The sequence below is a fragment of the Mugil cephalus genome, chromosome 10 (assembly GCF_022458985.1).
Source record: "Mugil cephalus isolate CIBA_MC_2020 chromosome 10, CIBA_Mcephalus_1.1, whole genome shotgun sequence".
NCBI lineage: Eukaryota > Metazoa > Chordata > Actinopteri > Mugiliformes > Mugilidae > Mugil > Mugil cephalus.
This window is the reverse complement of record NC_061779.1, coordinates 25,795,228-25,813,730: the sequence shown is the minus strand read 5'-3', so window position 1 is coordinate 25,813,730 and position 18,503 is coordinate 25,795,228. Positions and strand designations below refer to the sequence as shown.

At 39.8% G+C, this 18,503-nt stretch overlaps 1 protein-coding gene and 1 long non-coding RNA gene across 4 annotated transcripts; one reads left to right on the top strand and one right to left on the bottom strand.

The window, feature by feature from the left end:
• Positions 1–1,357: 1,357 nt before the first annotated feature.
• iqub (IQ motif and ubiquitin domain containing) lies at positions 1,358–16,917 on the top strand. 3 transcript variants are annotated; one of them, XM_047596688.1, is made up of 13 exons: positions 1,358–1,707; positions 2,534–2,647; positions 3,701–3,835; positions 4,469–4,636; positions 5,650–5,825; positions 11,652–11,807; positions 12,417–12,627; positions 12,709–12,884; positions 14,057–14,227; positions 15,012–15,188; positions 15,270–15,518; positions 15,664–15,849; positions 16,545–16,917. In XM_047596688.1, exons 1-13 carry the CDS (start codon positions 1,629–1,631, stop codon positions 16,731–16,733), a joined length of 2,187 nt encoding a protein of 728 aa, XP_047452644.1. In that variant the 5' UTR covers positions 1,358–1,628; the 3' UTR covers positions 16,734–16,917. The 3 variants fall into 3 exon arrangements, with proteins under 3 accessions (XP_047452644.1, XP_047452643.1, XP_047452645.1); XM_047596687.1 differs by having other exon boundaries at positions 1,358–1,794; XM_047596689.1 differs by lacking the exon at positions 1,358–1,707 and having other exon boundaries at positions 2,609–2,647; positions 3,706–3,835.
• On the bottom strand, positions 5,501–11,170 carry LOC125015046. The gene is made up of 4 exons (XR_007113549.1): positions 11,058–11,170; positions 9,557–9,749; positions 9,360–9,471; positions 5,501–5,787 (listed from the first exon to the last, which is right to left on the bottom strand). It is a non-coding gene; the product is annotated as an uncharacterized LOC125015046 (long non-coding RNA).
• Positions 16,918–18,503: the final 1,586 nt, after the last annotated feature.

Below are 18,503 nucleotides of genomic sequence, written 5' to 3'. Positions count from 1 at the left end.
CACTAACAAGGCAAGCAAACTTCCCCTTGATGAATGCATAGCTGCGGGGTGACAGGTTTGTGTTGGGGCCCTGGTCCCCCTGCTCCACTCTATACTGTGTGATCTCTGGGGAGCCAGCAGATGCTCAGGGGAAGATCAGTGGAGCTTTACAGGGTCCACCATGTCGCCTTCCTTGACTTACAGACTGAAATATAATCTCAACATAAAGCTCAACATATAGCCTCTATATTGACACTGCACAAAGAGGGCGGTCGTAAAATTACTAAAATAAGGCTGGAGCTCATTTTAAGAAACAACCTATGCATCCTCTACATCCTCAGTATACTACTGTTTGACTTACTACTACTGCATGCTTTACTTATACTGACACTGTTGCATCATGTATTAATACAACTGTTGGTACCACTCCTACTTCCTTTTGGCCCTACTAATGAAACACTGCTAGTTACAAAATATTTTCACAATAACATTGTGTTGAATTAAGGCAAGGGAGGGAACTGGACTTGTGGACTTTATGGCCACTTACCCTGGATGATTGAGGTTCTTCACAGAAACAAGCTCACATACATTTCATTTTATAAAAGCACTGCTGAAAAAAAAAACGTATTTCAGTTCAAAAGAACACAGAGTTTACATTTACATGTGAACTAAAGTAAATCAGTCCATATAAAGTACATTGTAAGAGTCCTGCACTAAATCTTGTCATTATGAAGCTTTTGTATTCAGCATTTGTTTCAGATAGCCGAGAGACCTGTTGAATCATATCCGGGAGAACGCCACATGCTGTTTTAGAGCAAGACACTGATCCCCCAGTTGCTCTAAGTGCATGGCAGTGGTGTGTGAATGTGCTTGCTTTTGTGAGTGAATGAGTACATGCGTCCCTGACTGTAAAACGCTTTGAGTACCAAGTCATATAACAACAAGATCATCACTATTTACCGTTCATGTGCTCCATCCTCCAAAATGATCATCCAGATTAATTACTACCTTTCTGATGCTGTTCCAACATCAGTTGAACACTATAATAATAAGCATATTATATTAGATACTAGTGTGCAATTAACTAGCAAATTAGTGTGTATTTACAAGTACGATTAATTAATACAAGTATAAATCATTTTTAGAATTATTTACAAAATATAAATATATTTATTTCATCAAAATTATTTCATTTATCATTTTAATCTAGGATATTATATAGCTTCTAATATTATTATTATTAAATAGCCTCTGAATTGAACCGTGATTAAAAATCTAAATATGACCATCAGGGCATATGTATTTCTAACCGGAAAGTGACTTGCCTTTCTGTTGCTATAGGAACGTGTAAACGTTGCTGTAGCTGTTGCCTGGAAACCAAGCCAACGTTGGAAGGCCAGTGGTAGTAGCGCTTTGATAGCTCCATTTATCAGCTTGAAACAACAACAACAATAATAACACTAAAACGATTTAAAGTAATTCAAACCACTGTCAACGGACCTGTGTTTAAGCGTTTTATCCATTTAGACTGGGCGTTCTTTTTTCTTTTTTTTTTATTATTGTTGTTTTACGGCGCTTTTGTTGACTTCAGCCAAGTTAGCTTTAGCTTAGCTTTGGTTCGCCTTACGCCCGGTGGTCAGTTAAACGCCATGCTGGAACTAAGTGAAAACGAAGAAGAGGACGTTAAAGAAGAGGTGGACGTAAACACGGGACCAAATCCGCAATCAGGTGAAAGTACTGTAGGGAAGCCGCCAGAGGGTGACAAAGAGCCGGGGAGGGATAGAGAAGAGCAGCGGGCTGGAAGGTCACCTCCAGGTGAATCCAGGCTGGGTTGACTTCTTTCAGTGTCTCTGTTGGAGTGAAAAATTAATTACCAATGTTTGTGTTAGCAATTGTGTGTGTTTTTTTTTTTTTTTTTACTCTTTTAAATAATTTCATGGAGAAAAACAAGATTAATTAATTTACCGCACATTGCCCTTAATTGATACACAAATGTAAACATGTATTTAGAACGTTAATGTAAGTGCTAATTGTGCTTGTCCACATTATCACACATTTTTAGATACCATAAAACAAAATAACTGAAAGTCCTGAAACAAATTTACATTTCAGAAAACAAATTTACAAGCAGTGAAACACTTTTACAAGTCCCGAAACAAATTTACAAACTCCACCATTAACCGGAAAAGGAATGTACCAACTTCGGGGTTGAACCGGAAGTTCAATACTACATTTTGAAATGATGGTTTGCACCTCCCAGCCGCCGTAGTATGGGGACTACAGAACCCTTTTTGGATTTAAGTAGTTTTCTGTAAGTTTATACTGAAGTCCAAATGTATCGTGTCTTCTGTTTTCTCTGTCTCACAGAGGGTGACGCTTTTGTAGGTTTGAGAAAATATTCATTGACTTATTGATTGTAAAGCAATCAATAAGTCCACTGGCATAACTGTCAAAAGAAAAACAAAACAAAAAAAAAAACAGATATGGTATAGTACAGATATAGTAACTGACTAGTTACTACTTTTTGCATGTGTTTTGTATGATGATTGTACAGATATGCTGGGAAGTGTGAAAGAAGCAGAAACACATTCCCCACACTTTCCTGATGACTCAGAGCAGCTTAAAGACCCCCAGAAAACAGAAAATGTTGGGAACTCGACAGCGACAGGTGAGACTCTGGAAGACTTTGGATATAAAATCTGGGCCCTAAACAATCTTAAACACCACTTACCACTGGCATTTTCAAATGCAAACTTTACTTATAAATTGTTTGGTTTTATAGGTTGTAAAGCAATATAAACCTACACATAATATACAGACAAGCTCCATAATACTAAAAGAACAGAAACCCCCAGAACATGGCTTAATTATGGATGTTATTGATATTGATTATTTTCCAAACAAAATCACGATTTTACACCATAGTTTTTATTTCAGCTCACTTAAAACAATATTTTCAGAGTGTGGCTCATTCTCACTTTTCACGCATAAATGTCAGTTTTAATTTCAGTTAGATATTTTTTTGCTAAGTGAAAAAATCATGGAGGCATGATATTAATGTGTCATGGCAAGATGCAGATCATATGCATGCACTCATTTGTGGATTAAGTGTTGTGCCATGCCTGCCTGTTTGTAGGTATCAGTATATTGTCAAAGATCTATTAGCAGCTACCAAGACAGCAGTCTCAAAGAACAGATATTAAGCAGACCACCCAGCTCTGAGGTAGTAGATGAACAGTAGGAATTTATGAATACCTGAAGATTTTAGTAATTTATGGCTAACTAAAGATAGGCTAAATATAAAACCTATTATTGTATTAATAGTACTAACTGTACTAAAAAGTATTTCTCATTATAAACAGCACATTGTCATAATTAAAGTCATCTCATCTCATCTCCTACTACCGCTTAATCCTTCACTAGGGTCGCGGGGGGGTTGCTGGAGCTTGTCCCAGCTGGCATCGGGCGAGAGGCAGGGTACACCCTGGACAGGTCACCAGCCTATTGCAGGGCTAACACATAGACAAACAACTATTCGCACTCACACTCACACCTAGGGTCAATTTAGAGTCACCAATTAACCTAACGAGCATGTCTTTGGAGGTGGGAGGAAGAGTATCCGGAGAGAATAATTAAAGTCTCACATGATAAAAAAAAAACATGATAGATTTCAGAGGTAAGCCAACAGACTGTGACTAAATTTGTCTCTGTGTTGTTGTAGTGAAGGTGGTGCTGGAGCCTGAGGGTCATGTGATGACTGTGGCTTTCGCCATCGGCCTCAGCATTCAGGAGCTGAAGACTCACCTTGCTTCAGAGCTCAGAGTCCCCGCTGAGGTCCTTCAGCTGTCTCTGGATGGTATGTAGCTTTGTCTTTTCTTTATGATTTGAAGTGAGGGTCGTTAATTGTTAATTGGTAGTTAAGTGACAGTCATATATCCCAGCGGGGTTGTTCAATTAAAAGCAACAATTATAATCATCTTGGTATTGTACATTAGACTGGTGGTTCTCAAACTCTTAGTCTTTTGTGTTCCCTGTTTGGAGCACAACAAGCCCTGCAGTTCACCTTCCTTTCCTAATAAACAGATGGAATTTTTATGAGCTGATAATGATACCTTGAAAATATGATCTCATCAGTATTTGATTTGCAAAAATGGATATTTTACATGCACAGCACACAAAAGTCAAGTGATATATTGTGGGTAAACTCAAAAAAACACACATTATGTATGTTCATTTGGATGTGACTTTAACATTTTCTATGAAAAAATTTGGATTGTCATGGGGAGGGTGGCATATTTTACCATATTTCCTCAGATGGCTCCAAATGCACTTTCTGCAACACTGTTTTCACTTTATTGTCTTTATTGCAAACAAACTGAATTTGAAACCTGTTTATGTAAAGTTTGCTGCTGCATGTTAATATGAATTTCCATATAATCATATCAACCTCATGCATAATATGACTGCTGGGTCTTGGGTTATTTTTCAGGCAGAGAGGTGGAGGAACAGCAGAGTCTGATGGAGCTTGGCGTCCGTCCTCACAGCTCCACAAGGATGGAGATGAGCTCTACTGACCCAAGCTCCCACCCCCTCCGCCCCATTCGCCCACCAGAGCATGACAGCATGCCTGACGTTATCACTGTACAAGTCCAAACAGGTATTAGCACCCATTTTTCTGCAGCCATATTTATACACTCCTGAACAAAATCTTAATACCGGGGGAAAAAAGTTGCAAGAATTTGCATTTCGCAGTTTTGGGATTGTAAACAATTAAGTAAGTAGAGCTTCGAAATAGAAAAAGTATGCAGCAAGAGACAAAAAACAAATAGTGGACAGTTTAAAAACTACATTTAAAATCAAACAGGCTGTTCATCAGCATCAAAAGTTCATGTCCAAGGCGTACAGGGTGTGCAGTTTTCAATTAATTGCATATTCCTTATTTTTTGCATTTTGAAGCTCTTCTTACAACCTGGTTACCATCCACCAGTGCTAAATGCAGATATATGGTCCTTAGAGTTTGTTCAGGAGTTTGTACAGCTGGAGGCAGCTATTTGGCAGCATGTTAACTGCTCAATTCACTTTTGCTGTCTTGCTGTTCAAATGAATGATTGTTGGGTGTGGACCATTGACTGTATGGTGTGGACCAGCTAGCTTTGCAAAATAAACATTAGGTCCTCAGACTTCTACATATAGAGGCAAAACATGGTGAAATGTAACAGTTAATACAATGAGACTGGGAAAAATGTGGATTTTACAAATGAGATGGTATTAAAGCCTACGAATCAAACTAATGTGATTAATCTCCATTCTCATCTGTCACTTTTTGCCACTCAGTGGCCGTAACCTTCGCTGACTGTGATGTCACGTGCATACCCTCCATAGATTTATACCCTCCATACTGATGAGATGTATTAACATAAGCTGCTGCAACTCTGTTTGTTCAAACTGATGTTATACGTTTTATAGATAGATATTCTATTTATTCTTTATGTTATATTATTTTACAGAATAGACACAGCTATTGTAAATTAAGATTTGATTTTATTAGAGTTTTTATGTTGGATTTATGGACCATACGCTGAATGACATAAGCACAATAAACTTCACACTATGAACTATTATACCAGCAACAAACTCTGACAGCATATCCATCTCTGAACTTTGGTTCAGGTGAGGGCGTGTTCCAGGAGGTGGTGGTGGAGATTGAGCGCCCCCCCCAGCAAAAGGCCTTCCTAGGCGGTTACAGGCACCAGCTGACAGGAGTGGAGTATCATCATGCAGCCACCCAGACACTGCCCAAGAGAAGACCTGACAGAGGAGTCATGGTCTTTAGCCGCGTCACACAGGTAAACAATGAACAGAGCTTCTAAGTTCTAAAAGTTCTAAAATCAAAAACAAAACAAACACTTACATAAATACTACACATACATCCGTACTCCAATGGATATTATCATTTTTTTGCCAATGCACTTAAAAAATTAATAAATACCAGCTGAGAACAACAGAGCTGGAGCCAGATGTGTGTGTGTTTGGAGCATTTAAAGGTCATTCATTACTGCAAAGCAGAATTCTCATTCATGCATGAGACAGAACATGAATTCATGTGCAAATTATACAATCTAATTACAGAGTGATAGTAGGAGCATAAATGAGCTTCTTGAACCAGGAGACAGAAGACAAATGGCCATAGAAACACCTTTCTGTTCAGCATGAGATAATTAGTTTGGTTCTGTCTTTGTCCTCCATTGCTATATCTGGTAAAAATACACAATACTTTCACTTACGGTCAATAAAAACATTTGCATGGTTAAGCTTTATCTTTATCCTGCAGTCACCCTCCCTTTATTTCTAACTTTGAGTCAGTTAAAATAAATGTTGAACTTTTTTTGATGCTCCAGTACAAATAAACTTTTATAAGATTACAAACCAGGTGAGGAATGCCCGCAACAGCAAAAACTAATCTTGTTAGCTCCCTCAGGGTAAAATCTAATTATAAAGGAGGCTGCAGTTATCTGAGGCTTTTGTTGCGTGCTATAGACACGTGTATAAATCATATCTCAATGTAACACAGTTTAATGGCAGCACTGATTACAACCTACATAATAACCACACAGTTGAATCAAAACCTCTATAAAAAAAAGTATACAAGATAAATTGAACATCATTCCCTTCATGGATGGAGGGCAGTTGAATGAGACTGTGCATTGTAAAGCAGTGTTTTAATGTTTAACTGGACGTTGCTGGGTTGTTTCCAAACCTATAACCCTGTTGGTGATTTTACTGGTAAAAGTATCAAATGATTCCCGCCAGTGAAATTAAAAACTGTTAAATTCTAGGTGGTCCTGACGACATTAATAGGTTAAAAACTCAGTTCTCTGCAGTCTGCCTCAATTTAATCTTATGCACTGGTCCACTGGTGTACTATGTGAAGCATCAGCACTGCAATGGTATCTACAGCAGGTTAAACAGGCTCAGTCTAGTTAAGGGCTGTTCAGGAACAAGAAGAAGGACATGACTGTCCTAACCTTTGTGAAGACTTTAGGAAATAACTATTTTCCATGAAGTTCAAGTAGACATTTCAGAAATGATTAATCTTTTACCTTGCAAGAAGCAGGTACAGTGTTTATGATTTTAGGATGTTCCATCTTGTTCCCCGTAAAGTTACGTAGATAACTGAGAAAACCTTCTTCCTGGAACAGACCTCTGAACTTCACTGTATTCCTGATAATGATTTAGACATTTCCCAGGGATTTTTGCCAACAACAAATCCTTTCACAGCAAAACCTCCATGTTCATGAAAAAACCAAGAGAAGATGGTACATTCAAATAGATGCACAGCATCTGCGACATATTCACCTGAATAAAGAAAGAAAAGAAAGTCTGAGCAACATTTTGCTCAGCACAGTTGCAGAGGTTGTCTGTGTTACTGTGGGCTTTCTGTCAGCTCCAGCTAGTCTGGCCGTTGTTGTCTGACCTTTTTCATCAACGAGGCATTTCCACCCAGATAACTGCTACTCACTGGTTGTTTGTTTTCCACATGGAGACTGATTGTTTAATTGCATGAATAAAAAAGTTCATAGCTTCCATAAGAAAGTAACTGCAATCCAAGCGATACTAAATGAGAATTCCTTTGATGTGTATTGTTATATAATGGGAAATGGATGTTGTTGTGGAGTGTTCCTCTATTTGTGACCAGTGCTGCTAATGCTTCCTGATCTGGACTGCTTTCTGTGAACACATCTCCAGCTCATTGAACACAACATGCTGAAATATGGCAACTCAAGAGTCGCAGAATTTCTTCAGCGTCTGGACATCATTATTGTTTCCACAGATAGTGTACCTTTAAGATGAGCTGTGAAAGAAAGATATCATAACGTTTTACTTCACATGCAGTTCTGTGGCAGCACATGCAATTCCGGACGACTCAGCAGAAGTGTGGTCTGTTCCCGGAAGTAATAGTTTAGAAATTACAAGAAATCCTTCAGCCATTTTTTTGTGACTGTGGGGAGTAGTTGAGTTGTCTCTTCTCCACACACAGGTGTCCTTTGCCTCTGAATTATGTGTATGACTCACACACAAACAATGTCTCTCTCTTTTTCTCCCTCAAATGATGGTGGTGGGCTCATTAGAGATGTTCATACATGAAGACATACACCACTGCAGTAATGAGATATGTCTGCCTGTTGGTTGCTGTGGTGTTGTCATGAGATGACCAGTCATCCCACAGTGAAGGACAGTGTTTGTACACATCCATCCATTGCGTATCATCATAAAGCTACATTTGCTCATGTCATGTGGAGATGTACCTATGTTTTTGCGGAAGTATGTCTAGTTATGTGTGCCAAAAACTTACTCTGCGTTAGTTACTGCTGAAGCTTTAACTCTTAATGAAACTAACCTGCTCATTGGCTGGTTTTGTCATACAAATTATTATAGGGTTCTGATTAAACTGGATATTAGCATTTTCATCTGCTGTTTGTATCTGGTGAAGTTCAAAAACAAGTGGTACAAGACACAGCCTGAAAAAATTAGACATTTAAGTGGTTCTGTCTTTTTGTGGTTTGTTTGCACCTATTTTTAGTCCTTTTGTTGTGTTTGTTCTGTCTCTGCTTAATGTTTTCTTTCCTTTTGGGTGCTTTTTCTTTGTCATAATTGTACTTCACTTCACATTTGTTTAAATCTCTTTGTTTTGTGGTGCATTATTTCCCTACAGCCGCTACAAGGCTTCAAGGTAGAGGCCCCAATCCACTGAATTTCATTTTAATATTTCATTGATCTGGTTTACGACCCGTGTCAACCCCAGATTTCACCACCTTGGCTCGATGCAGCTTCGACATGAACAGGAATGCTGCATCAACCCGGGTTTTTCACCCTGATGTTGATGTATCTGCCTGTTACATTCTGATTTTGGCACTCGGCCTGACAGACTGTGTCAATGTATCACTGTAGAAGGTTCAGCTCAAAAACAAGTTTTGGTCTACTCCCACAAAGACTGATCTCTGAAGGGCAGAGATTTTTGTGAATTTTTTTCAATCAAATAAATCACATGTGTTGTTACACGATTGTTAATAGAAGCGCATAGGTGAATTAGTCCTACTCATGTTCAGGAAATTGCACCAATTGGGGAATTCATGTGTAACTGTGTTTATATAATCTACAGTTTATATGGTGATTTCACACATTTTTTCAACAATGATGGCAGTGTTCTGCATCTGAGGAGAAGAGGAGATTCTGCGGCATTGGCCACTGTACAAGACACAGTGATTTATTCAAATATCACCTTTTGAAAAACCTCTTATCACCATGCTATGCTCTTATCTCCAAGTGTGTGTGTGTGTGTGTGTGTGTGTGTGTGTGTCAGTTATAGATGGCCACCTTACAGGGCTTTAGCTTCCATGAGTCCAAAGAGACTGTGCATGTTGTAATGTATGGACTGCTTCTGTTGAGCCGTGGCACACAGAGTTTTAGATCTCAGCAAACCCTCAAGTAGGCCTGAAAGGAAAAAAAAGACAGCTTTACACTTTGAGACTCACAACTTTTGTATTTGTGTGTTTATGTGAAATTTGTTGCCTCCCACCTGGGATGTAAGGAGGATTTTCAAGAGGGCTTGATGGACAGCCATTGGTCGATCCATCCAAGAATTTTGATTCTCATTCATGTAACTTACAATCCATAACCCATCAAAAGGCACATGGAACTTCTGCAAGTTGTCGTACCACCATTCAGGTGTCACTTCATCAGAGAAATCAGGATATGCTGCAACACCACACCTAAAAGAAAAAAGAGAAAAAAGAAAAACAAATGTTAATCATCTCACAGATACTTCACCACTGTGACAAAGTTTACAAAGTTTCCCAGCAGAACTTTGCATTGTCACAAGATGGTCAATGCTATTCGCTTCTCGTGACCATAGGGACTGATTGGTCTGTCGTCTCGTACGTCAGCCTGCTACAGGGTTGTTCTACTCAACACCATCACACTCTTACCCAATGAATGAGATGATGAACCCAGAACCCCCCATATAGTGTGATGACTACACTTTTTGACAACAGACAGGTCTCCTGGTGCAGGATGCGATCACAGGTCTGCTGTCCAAAAGCACAGGCCAGGTACAGAACTGTCAGAGACTCCACGGAGTCTCTGCCTGCACCCATCGGGTCTCTGTGCTTGTGTACAGCTGATCTGTGACCCAGACCCATTCTATACAGTCATTGCGGGGGTCCTTATGCATCCATCAGGATGATAGATTCTGCCAGATGACTGTCAGAAGGACCTGTATTTAAAACCTCGGCTCCTCTGTCACCATATGTCATGATGACTTCATGATGACGTCATCGAAGAGCAAGCCCTGTTCGTTTCCATAGTAACTGTCAACTATAGAGGGTATGCATTGTCATCATTGTCACCTTGGGCCACGTCCCCCTGAGTGAATGAGTAAATACAGCCAGACCGTGAAAAATCTCACAATAAGGACAATTGAACTCGACCATTTCAAACTCAGTTAGTTTTGTTTAATTTCAGTTATAATAAATGTAGCTAAATAAAAGATGCCAACGCTAAGAGCAGTACTGAGTTTCTGAGAAATAACATTAGCCATATAATACTGTACTGTCCGACCTGACGTTAAAAGCATGACGAGAAGTGATCGCAAATAGTCAGTTTATTGTTTTATTGTTAACGTTAATTAACGTAGGGCACGAAGTACTGTCGGCCGTGAATACGCCAAAACAACACCATCGACAAACTGACAAGACAGCCCCCCGGAACGTAACTTAAGAAGTAACTTCATCAACAAAATACAGCATAAATTAATATTAGCTGGCACTAAGTTAAATCTGAACCACAACTCCAGGTTTCTGTCCCTGGACTCCAGTTGTTTCTTCGTAATGCAGCGATCCATTTACTTCTCTTTTCTTTGGCAGTCGGAGACCTATAATAATATACCTCTGACTGCTTTTCAAATCTGTTGGTTCAGTCAATCGCACAACAACTCTTTTCATTAAAAAAAATATATATATTTTTACAGTTTAGACGCTATTAAAGCCTATGATTCAAACTAATGTGATTAATCTCCATACTCGACCGTGTTAGCCGGCTGCTAGCATCACGGATAGCGATTAGCCTAGCTCGGTAGCCTGAGCTAGCCCGGTAGCGGTTAGGCGGGTTTCAACGTACAGGCTGCTTTAGCTCCGCCCCAACACGATCCACATATCCATATTTGGAGTATCCAAGTGTGGGCGGAGTAAAGCTCATCCAACATGGCGACCGCAGGCTCTGCCCACCTCGGGCTTCATTTTCAAGGCACAGGAATGCCGCGTCGACTCGGTTTTTCGCGCTGATGCTGATGTATCTGCCCGTTGCATTCTGATTTTGGCACTCGGCCTAACAAATTGTATCAATGTATTAATTGTAGAAGCTTCGGCTGAAAAACAAGTTTTTGAAAAGACAGATCTCTGAAGGGCAGAGATTTTTGTTCATTTAGTTTTTCAGCATATAATGCAGTTCAACAAACTGGTCTCTTGACAGGCAGAATTAACTGTATATTTTCACTGGTGTAGTTGTTATCAGAAACTGGCAACACTTTTACAGTAGGTCTGTTTAGATAGTTGAACCTAAATTTGGTTTGCTTCTTGAAATTCAGTCCGTCTTTTGTTTGCTTTTCTGTCTGTCAGACAGTAGAGGTCCAGTCTCAGGCGCAGCAATGTCCAGTCAACGTCTCCACCCAGATGACCGGGATCGGCTGCTACGTCTCATGTAGGAACGACAAGCTGGTCTCCCCTGGAAAATACGTTACAGCTGATGAGTACCATGACAGGAGGCTGAGAGCTGTAGGTGACACATAATGTTTTTTATGCTTACATTACCAGTCAACATTTTGAACAAAGTACACCACCACAGCTCCTCCATAAAACATAATGGTGGAAACCACAAATGCAAATATGATACAGTCACCACTCACAATGACACAGCAGCAGGAACCTATAACTTCAATTTGGCACTCATCAAACCACAGTCCAGATTTCTACTAGTCTAAAATCCATTCCTTGTGTGATAGCCTCCTTTCTGTCTGATTTCTGAGCCTGGTTACTCTAATGAACTCTTGATCTCCCTGTCCTGCATTTTAAGACTGTTTTAAAGTACTTGTTATGGTTGTGTTAATCTAGTTTTATGGCCACATGAATGAGAGAATAATGAGTAGCTGTTTCCAAACGTTTGAAAGGTGCTGTATGTGTGTAGAAATAACTACAAAAATGCACAAATTGTACTTATTGAGGTAATAAAGTTCAAGTCATATTAAGAAATAAAGAAAAATATGTTGTGTGTATGATTCAACACAAATGCAGGAATGGAGATGGATAGTGGGTGCAGTATAAATAGGAATGTATTGCATCTCACGTTTAACATAAAATATATGTCCATACTATATCACCTTCCAGGTAATCTGTCTACAGTCATTTGCTCGGCGGTGGCTGGCCCAACAGGCAGTAGACCAGCTGTGGAAGGAGCGAAACAGACGGCTGGCCTGGCTGGAGCTGCAGGAGAGGAAGAGGAAGGAAGAGAAAGAGGAACAGTTGAGAGACCGCCGCCACCGTTGGATGAACCCACAGAGGAGGGAGGACTTCAACCTGCTGTACCATGCTTTAGAGAGTAGGCTTGATGAGGGTGGACATCTCATATTTCTCATACACCTGTGAAAGATCATGAACAATATGTTTTAACATGTTTCAGAGTGGAGGAATGAGGAGGAAGAGCGGATCAACTCAACCCTCCGAGGAGCTGAGAGAAAGGCAGCTCTCTGTTTGTTGGTAGAGCAGGAGACGCAGCTCATCGCTGCCATCGGACAACATCGCATCACCGTCCACAACAACAACTATGACAAAATTGTGAGGAACTTCCTGGATAAGGTTAGGTTTCACTCCTACTCCTCTATTCCGTTTTTTAAAATTATAGTAAAACTTGTTTCATGGCTTATTATTTCTATGAGTATATCGAGAAGTTAGAGTAGATAAGAAACACTCCTTAGTCTTGGGTATTTACATTTTTTGCCTGCCGTCAGCAAGACATTTACCTGTGTATGGGCTGTCAGCAGTTGTTATATGTACATACAGAGGTGCTACATGAGGTGAAAGTGTGATTGTTTTATTTTGGAGGTAGTTTTATCCTCTTTTAGCATCATCAGAGTTACAAGTTTTCTCAGTCCTGACACCCCATGTTCACATCAACACTCACATGTGTTTGTCTTTCTCAGTCTTCAAATACTCCACCAATCTATCCAAAAAGAATTTAATAAATGCAACTACACTTGTAGATTTGTTTTTTCTTTCTTTGAGAATGTGTTTCGCCACTCATCCTAGTACCTTGTTCAGTTCTAAGGGACGTTTGATGTTTAAATAGGAAACTCTGTGGGTATAACTTGTTTCTGTAAATGACCAGAAACTGGAAAAATTAATAATCCACTAATGGTTAGATACTTACCTGCCATTAAGGATGGTGATGGTGGTGATAGTCCCTGTCATCTTTACCTATGATTGGAGCCCTGTGAATGACCCATTGTCAGTCATATTCATAGGTTGAAACTTCTTGGGGACAGAAGTTAGGAATGTATTGTAAATTGATGGCAGATTATATCACTGTTCACCTCCTCTGCTTAGAGAAGGTTTTCCTGTCTAACAAAAATGGCTTCCTTTACTCCTCTTTCAAACTACCTGTCTTCTCTGGCTAAGATTTGGTTGTTGTTCAAAGGAGAGTCTTTGCTCCACAAATGTTCAGTGGGTTGAGATCAGGTGAAGAAGTAAGAAAGTTGGTCGCCCATTTTTTCCGAAACGAATCTCATACTTCTGTTAATCAGTTGCATCATCAGAAATGTTTGCAGGTCTTTGTCCTCGTTTCCCGTCCTGAGAAGTTCTTTAGAGGCACTACGAGACTGTACGAGACACCCTTTTTTGTATTCTTTATCTAGCCAGTTCTGTATCTGGGATGTCTAGGAAGTTTCTTCCCTGTATTTTTCTATTTTTCTTTTCTATTTTTTCTTTTTGAATGTCATTATAAACCTGAATTTATTCTGTTTCTGTACCAGTCAGCAGCTCCTCATCAGTGGAGAAGGGCAGATGGTCGTCTGATTGAGATGGACAGTGTGCAAACCATCAGAGCCAGAGAGCTGCGAGATCTCTACAACAAAATTAGCCAGTCCACAGTAAGGCAAGAGGAGAGGCTCCAAGTCCTGATGTCACTAAAACACACTGTCAAGGTATTGACAATCATAATGCTATAAGGTTAACAAGGTGTTATCTGGTGTCTTGTTACAATTTTAACAAAAGAGAAGGTAGTGCAATTGAATCCCATAAAAAAACCCATCAAACTTAATGTTTGGAAAGTTTACTGAAACCTTGAGAAAACACTAATTAACCTCCATAAAACAACACGTGGGTGGCACCACTTGGTGTAGTGGTTAGCACTTATGCCTCACAGCATGAAAGTTCTGGCTTTGAATCCATGGACTGACTGGGGTCATTCTGCGTGGAGTTTGCATGTTCTCCCTGTGTCTGTGTGGGCGTCTCTCTGGGTGCTCTGGCTTCCTCCCACCATCCAAAGACATGCTTGATAGATTAACTGGTGATTTTAAATTGGCCGTATTTGTGAGTGTGAAGTGTTGTCTGTCTCTCTGTGTTAGTCCTGTGATAGACTGAAGATCTGTCCACGGTGTACCACACCTCTTGCCCAATGACAGCAGTGTTACGCTCCAGTCCCCCTGCAACCCTCTACAGAAAATGAATGAATGAATTAAAATAACAAGTGTTGCAAATTTACTAAGTGTAACACAAATAGTGTTGATAGCACACTTCATAATATGATTGTTATTACTGGTATATATAGAATTACACAGGATATTGTAAGGCCATGTTCATAATATAGCACACCAACTTCTTGGAGTTGACTGTACAAAACTTACAACTCTTGTTGTATATGAACATTATAGTTGTACAGAGAAGTTGTTGTATTTGTTTGATTACTATTGATTTGATTCTGGGCAGGAGCATGAGTGTCAGTTGACCCGGGACATCGTGGATTTGATTGACAGGGAGGTGGACCTGATGACTCGAGGAGTTAAGTCAGGTAGTTTGGTGGGGTTGAGGAAGAGGGTCTGTACTCTTTTCCTCCAATACATCAAAACTCCTGCTTTCAACCCTGAAGTGTCCAAACTGCTGAAGGTGAGTAGAGAGTGCTCCTGACTGTATGTTTACTACACTGTTGAAAGTAATTGTCTTGCTATGATTGAAAATCCATCCCAGGTTCCCCAGAACCCCGCTCAGCTGAAGAATGATATGTTCCTCTGCCGATATTGTCACCGCTACCTGCGGTCCGCAGACTTCAGTGTGTCTGCCAGTGGCTGCCTGAGTAGCCGGTGTCAGCACTGTGACAGACTGGACAACATAGCTAGATCCCGCGATGACTTCTCCTTCTACAAAAACATCCTGAGGAGGCTGAGAACTGAAGAGCAGCAGCTCAGTGAAAAAGCCAAGATCCCCTTTCTGCTCCAGGTAAACACAAACTTTAGCTCTGCGTTTGCCAGTTTGATTGATTTTATTCTCTCGTGTGGATGCTACAAACCTAGATTTTTTTTTCCGTTTCCTGTGATGTTTTTGTAGTGCAAATACCCAAACCCTGACTTTCCCATGCTTTCAGGTGGAGGATATGCGGTACCTGGTGGAGGTGATCTGGGCGTCCCGCTCTGCCCTCAATGCCTCCAATGACCTCTACAACTTAGTGTTTGTTCGCTGGGAGCATCGGAGGGACTGGAGCCCCTGGAACTGCATACTGCTGTCCAAAGAAGAAACCCCAGCTCATTTGCAGGTGGAGGATGTTCACAAGGTCTGTCTACATAAAGATTCAGAATCACATCACACATGTGGAATCATCTGGTATTCACATACAGTCGGTCTTGGGTTACCCTACCAGTGATTAGTGAGAAGGAACCCAGATTCTCCCCAAAGACTAATTCACTGAATATATGGCTGTCTTGGATCAAAGACTTATACATTTACACCTGGTATATTCAAATTAGACACTAAAATTTTGTTGTTGCTCCCAGCAATAAAAAAAATCATGGCCCTCTTTCCTCCACAGCAAGATTTATCAGAGAAATTAAAAATAAAATTACTTTTCAGGACTTCAACATTTTTTTAATTAGTCAAACTAAGGTCTCAAAGAAATTCATGGTAGTTCATTTAAGATTATCCTGGTTCCTCTGGCACATCACATTTTAAATGTATTTCTTAGTTTCTGCAGTGGTCCTTGGCCTCTGGAGTATTTTCATTATGATGATAAACGATTTATTACCAGCTTTTTTTGTTGTGACCTCTTTAACCTTCAGTATTATTATGAGAACAAGTTCTTCACAACAGAATCAACAGAATCAGACAAGTTTATAAACTGTATCTAACCTCTAACCTATGGTACCAGTACATAGTACTGTACACATTTCTTTGCTTTTCCAAAGAACCTTTTGAAGCCAGCTGTTGTCCCAGAAAATGAGTCTACCTCTTTGTGTGTGTGTCTGTGTTCAGGCATACGAGGCGACATTTGTCCGCGGGGTCCAACACAAACATGCACTAGCTCGACGCCACTTCAGCCAAATCCCTGTGATGACTGAGTACCTGGACTCTAATCCAGCTGCTGCCCTGGGCAACCAGTTTGTCTCTAAGTCCATCACTATGGCAACAGGCAAGCATGCCACCAACACCACAGGGCCCTAGCTCGTTAAGAAGCACTCTGTGGTTTCCCTTTTTGTCACATTGTTTCTCCCATCACTTATATTGCCTGGAACTTTCTGAATGAAATCTAAAATGAAATTTACGATAAATTACCTCCCGGTTCTAGATTCCTTTCTGTTTTATGTTCAGAGAAGGAGATAATAAATCGTTTTTACAAACATCTCAAGCTTTTGTTCTTTATTCATTTGTGATTTTCTTAAAGGAAGTGTGTGGGTCGCTTTCTCCATGGCAACACCAAGACTTTCCACAATTCAGCTAATTCAGGTTTAATACTTCAGAAACCTACTATTCAGTTTTTGGTCAAACTTAAAGTTCTATATTATCAGGGCCTGGTTTGCAACATGCAGTGATTAAAGTTGTATCCAAATAGTTCAGTCTCTCTTCAAGCAGGCTCTCACATGCTGTTTACTTGAGAGATTTCTAGCTATTTCTAGCTTGTCAATAGCCTGATTTATTAAGAACTTCATCTTCCAGGCCTCTTCTGGCAGGTTCTGTCATCTCTGCTGAGGACTTCTGTAGCTCTCATTAAGTGTGCATCTGCTGCTTGGTCACCTTCTTGACAAGGGATAAATAACTCACAATGGGTTACTCACTTTGGTCAGTACTACCAAACATCTCCAGTTTCTCAATTGTTGGATCCACTGTGGTCCTTACAACACTGTTTCCTTCTCCGTAGCATGGACTTGTCTGTCTACTGTCTGACATTTTTTTGCTGAGCAGAACAAAAGTATGCAAAATAATTATTCAGTAATTGATGTGATTTTAAAGCTCTGGTACGGTGCCACTTTATGTAATTCCACCAGTGTTAGGGCACAAGTTGCCACACAAAGCAGGAAAAGTGTGTATTTTCCCCATGGTTCCTGAATGGTTCTTGCCTCCAGCACTACATTTTGCTCTTATTTATATTCAACAGTATCTTTAGATTTAAATAAAAATGAGTTTTGAACATGATCAGTATTAGTGACCGGTCAAAGTTTACAAATAGAGTTGGCAACTGTTTAACATCCCTCTCAGGCCTTTAAGATAAGGAGTTAAAGAATACCAGATGTTCTTGGAATTACTGAAACATTCTGCGGATTTTCAGGCAAATCCATTTGTGCCTCGTTTTTTTTCTTTGTGTCTGTCAGATAATGTCCCTTCACGTGGTGTCTAGTGAGCAGTAAGGTCACTGAAGGAGGTTTTAATAGCAGTGATGTACACAGATACTTTCACACCCGCAGAGAGCACAGGGTGACAACAAGGCAGCGAGGTAAGGTGCATCGCTTCCGTTATCACGACATAATTCTCACATGTTCTGTTGACATTTATCCAACACAATGGTATTGTCAAGCTGTTAAATTCTGCAAGTTGTGTTGATCTTTACAATTTGTTTTTATTTCAGTCAAGAGGTTGTAAGTTTGCAGTAAATTAATCTGAAAGATAAGATAAAGAGCCATAGTTCAGATTGAACTCACTCAACTTGATTTATTTATTGTTTTACAGCTTTCCATTTAGAGTAATTATTGATTTCCTTGTCATATTAGATACAAATTAGAAAAGTTACAGCAACTCCTGTTCACTTGTTTCTCATACACTCAGAGAGATAGAGTCATTTACTCCCTTAGAATAATAGGCTGCTATAATTTTGCTCTTTTCTTGATGAGTTGATGACTTTTAACATGGGATGGGATTAACTTTTTTCCTTAGAAAAAAAATCTAATATAATTTTGACACTACATTGAAGCAAAAAATATTTTTAGTGTTTAAGAATAT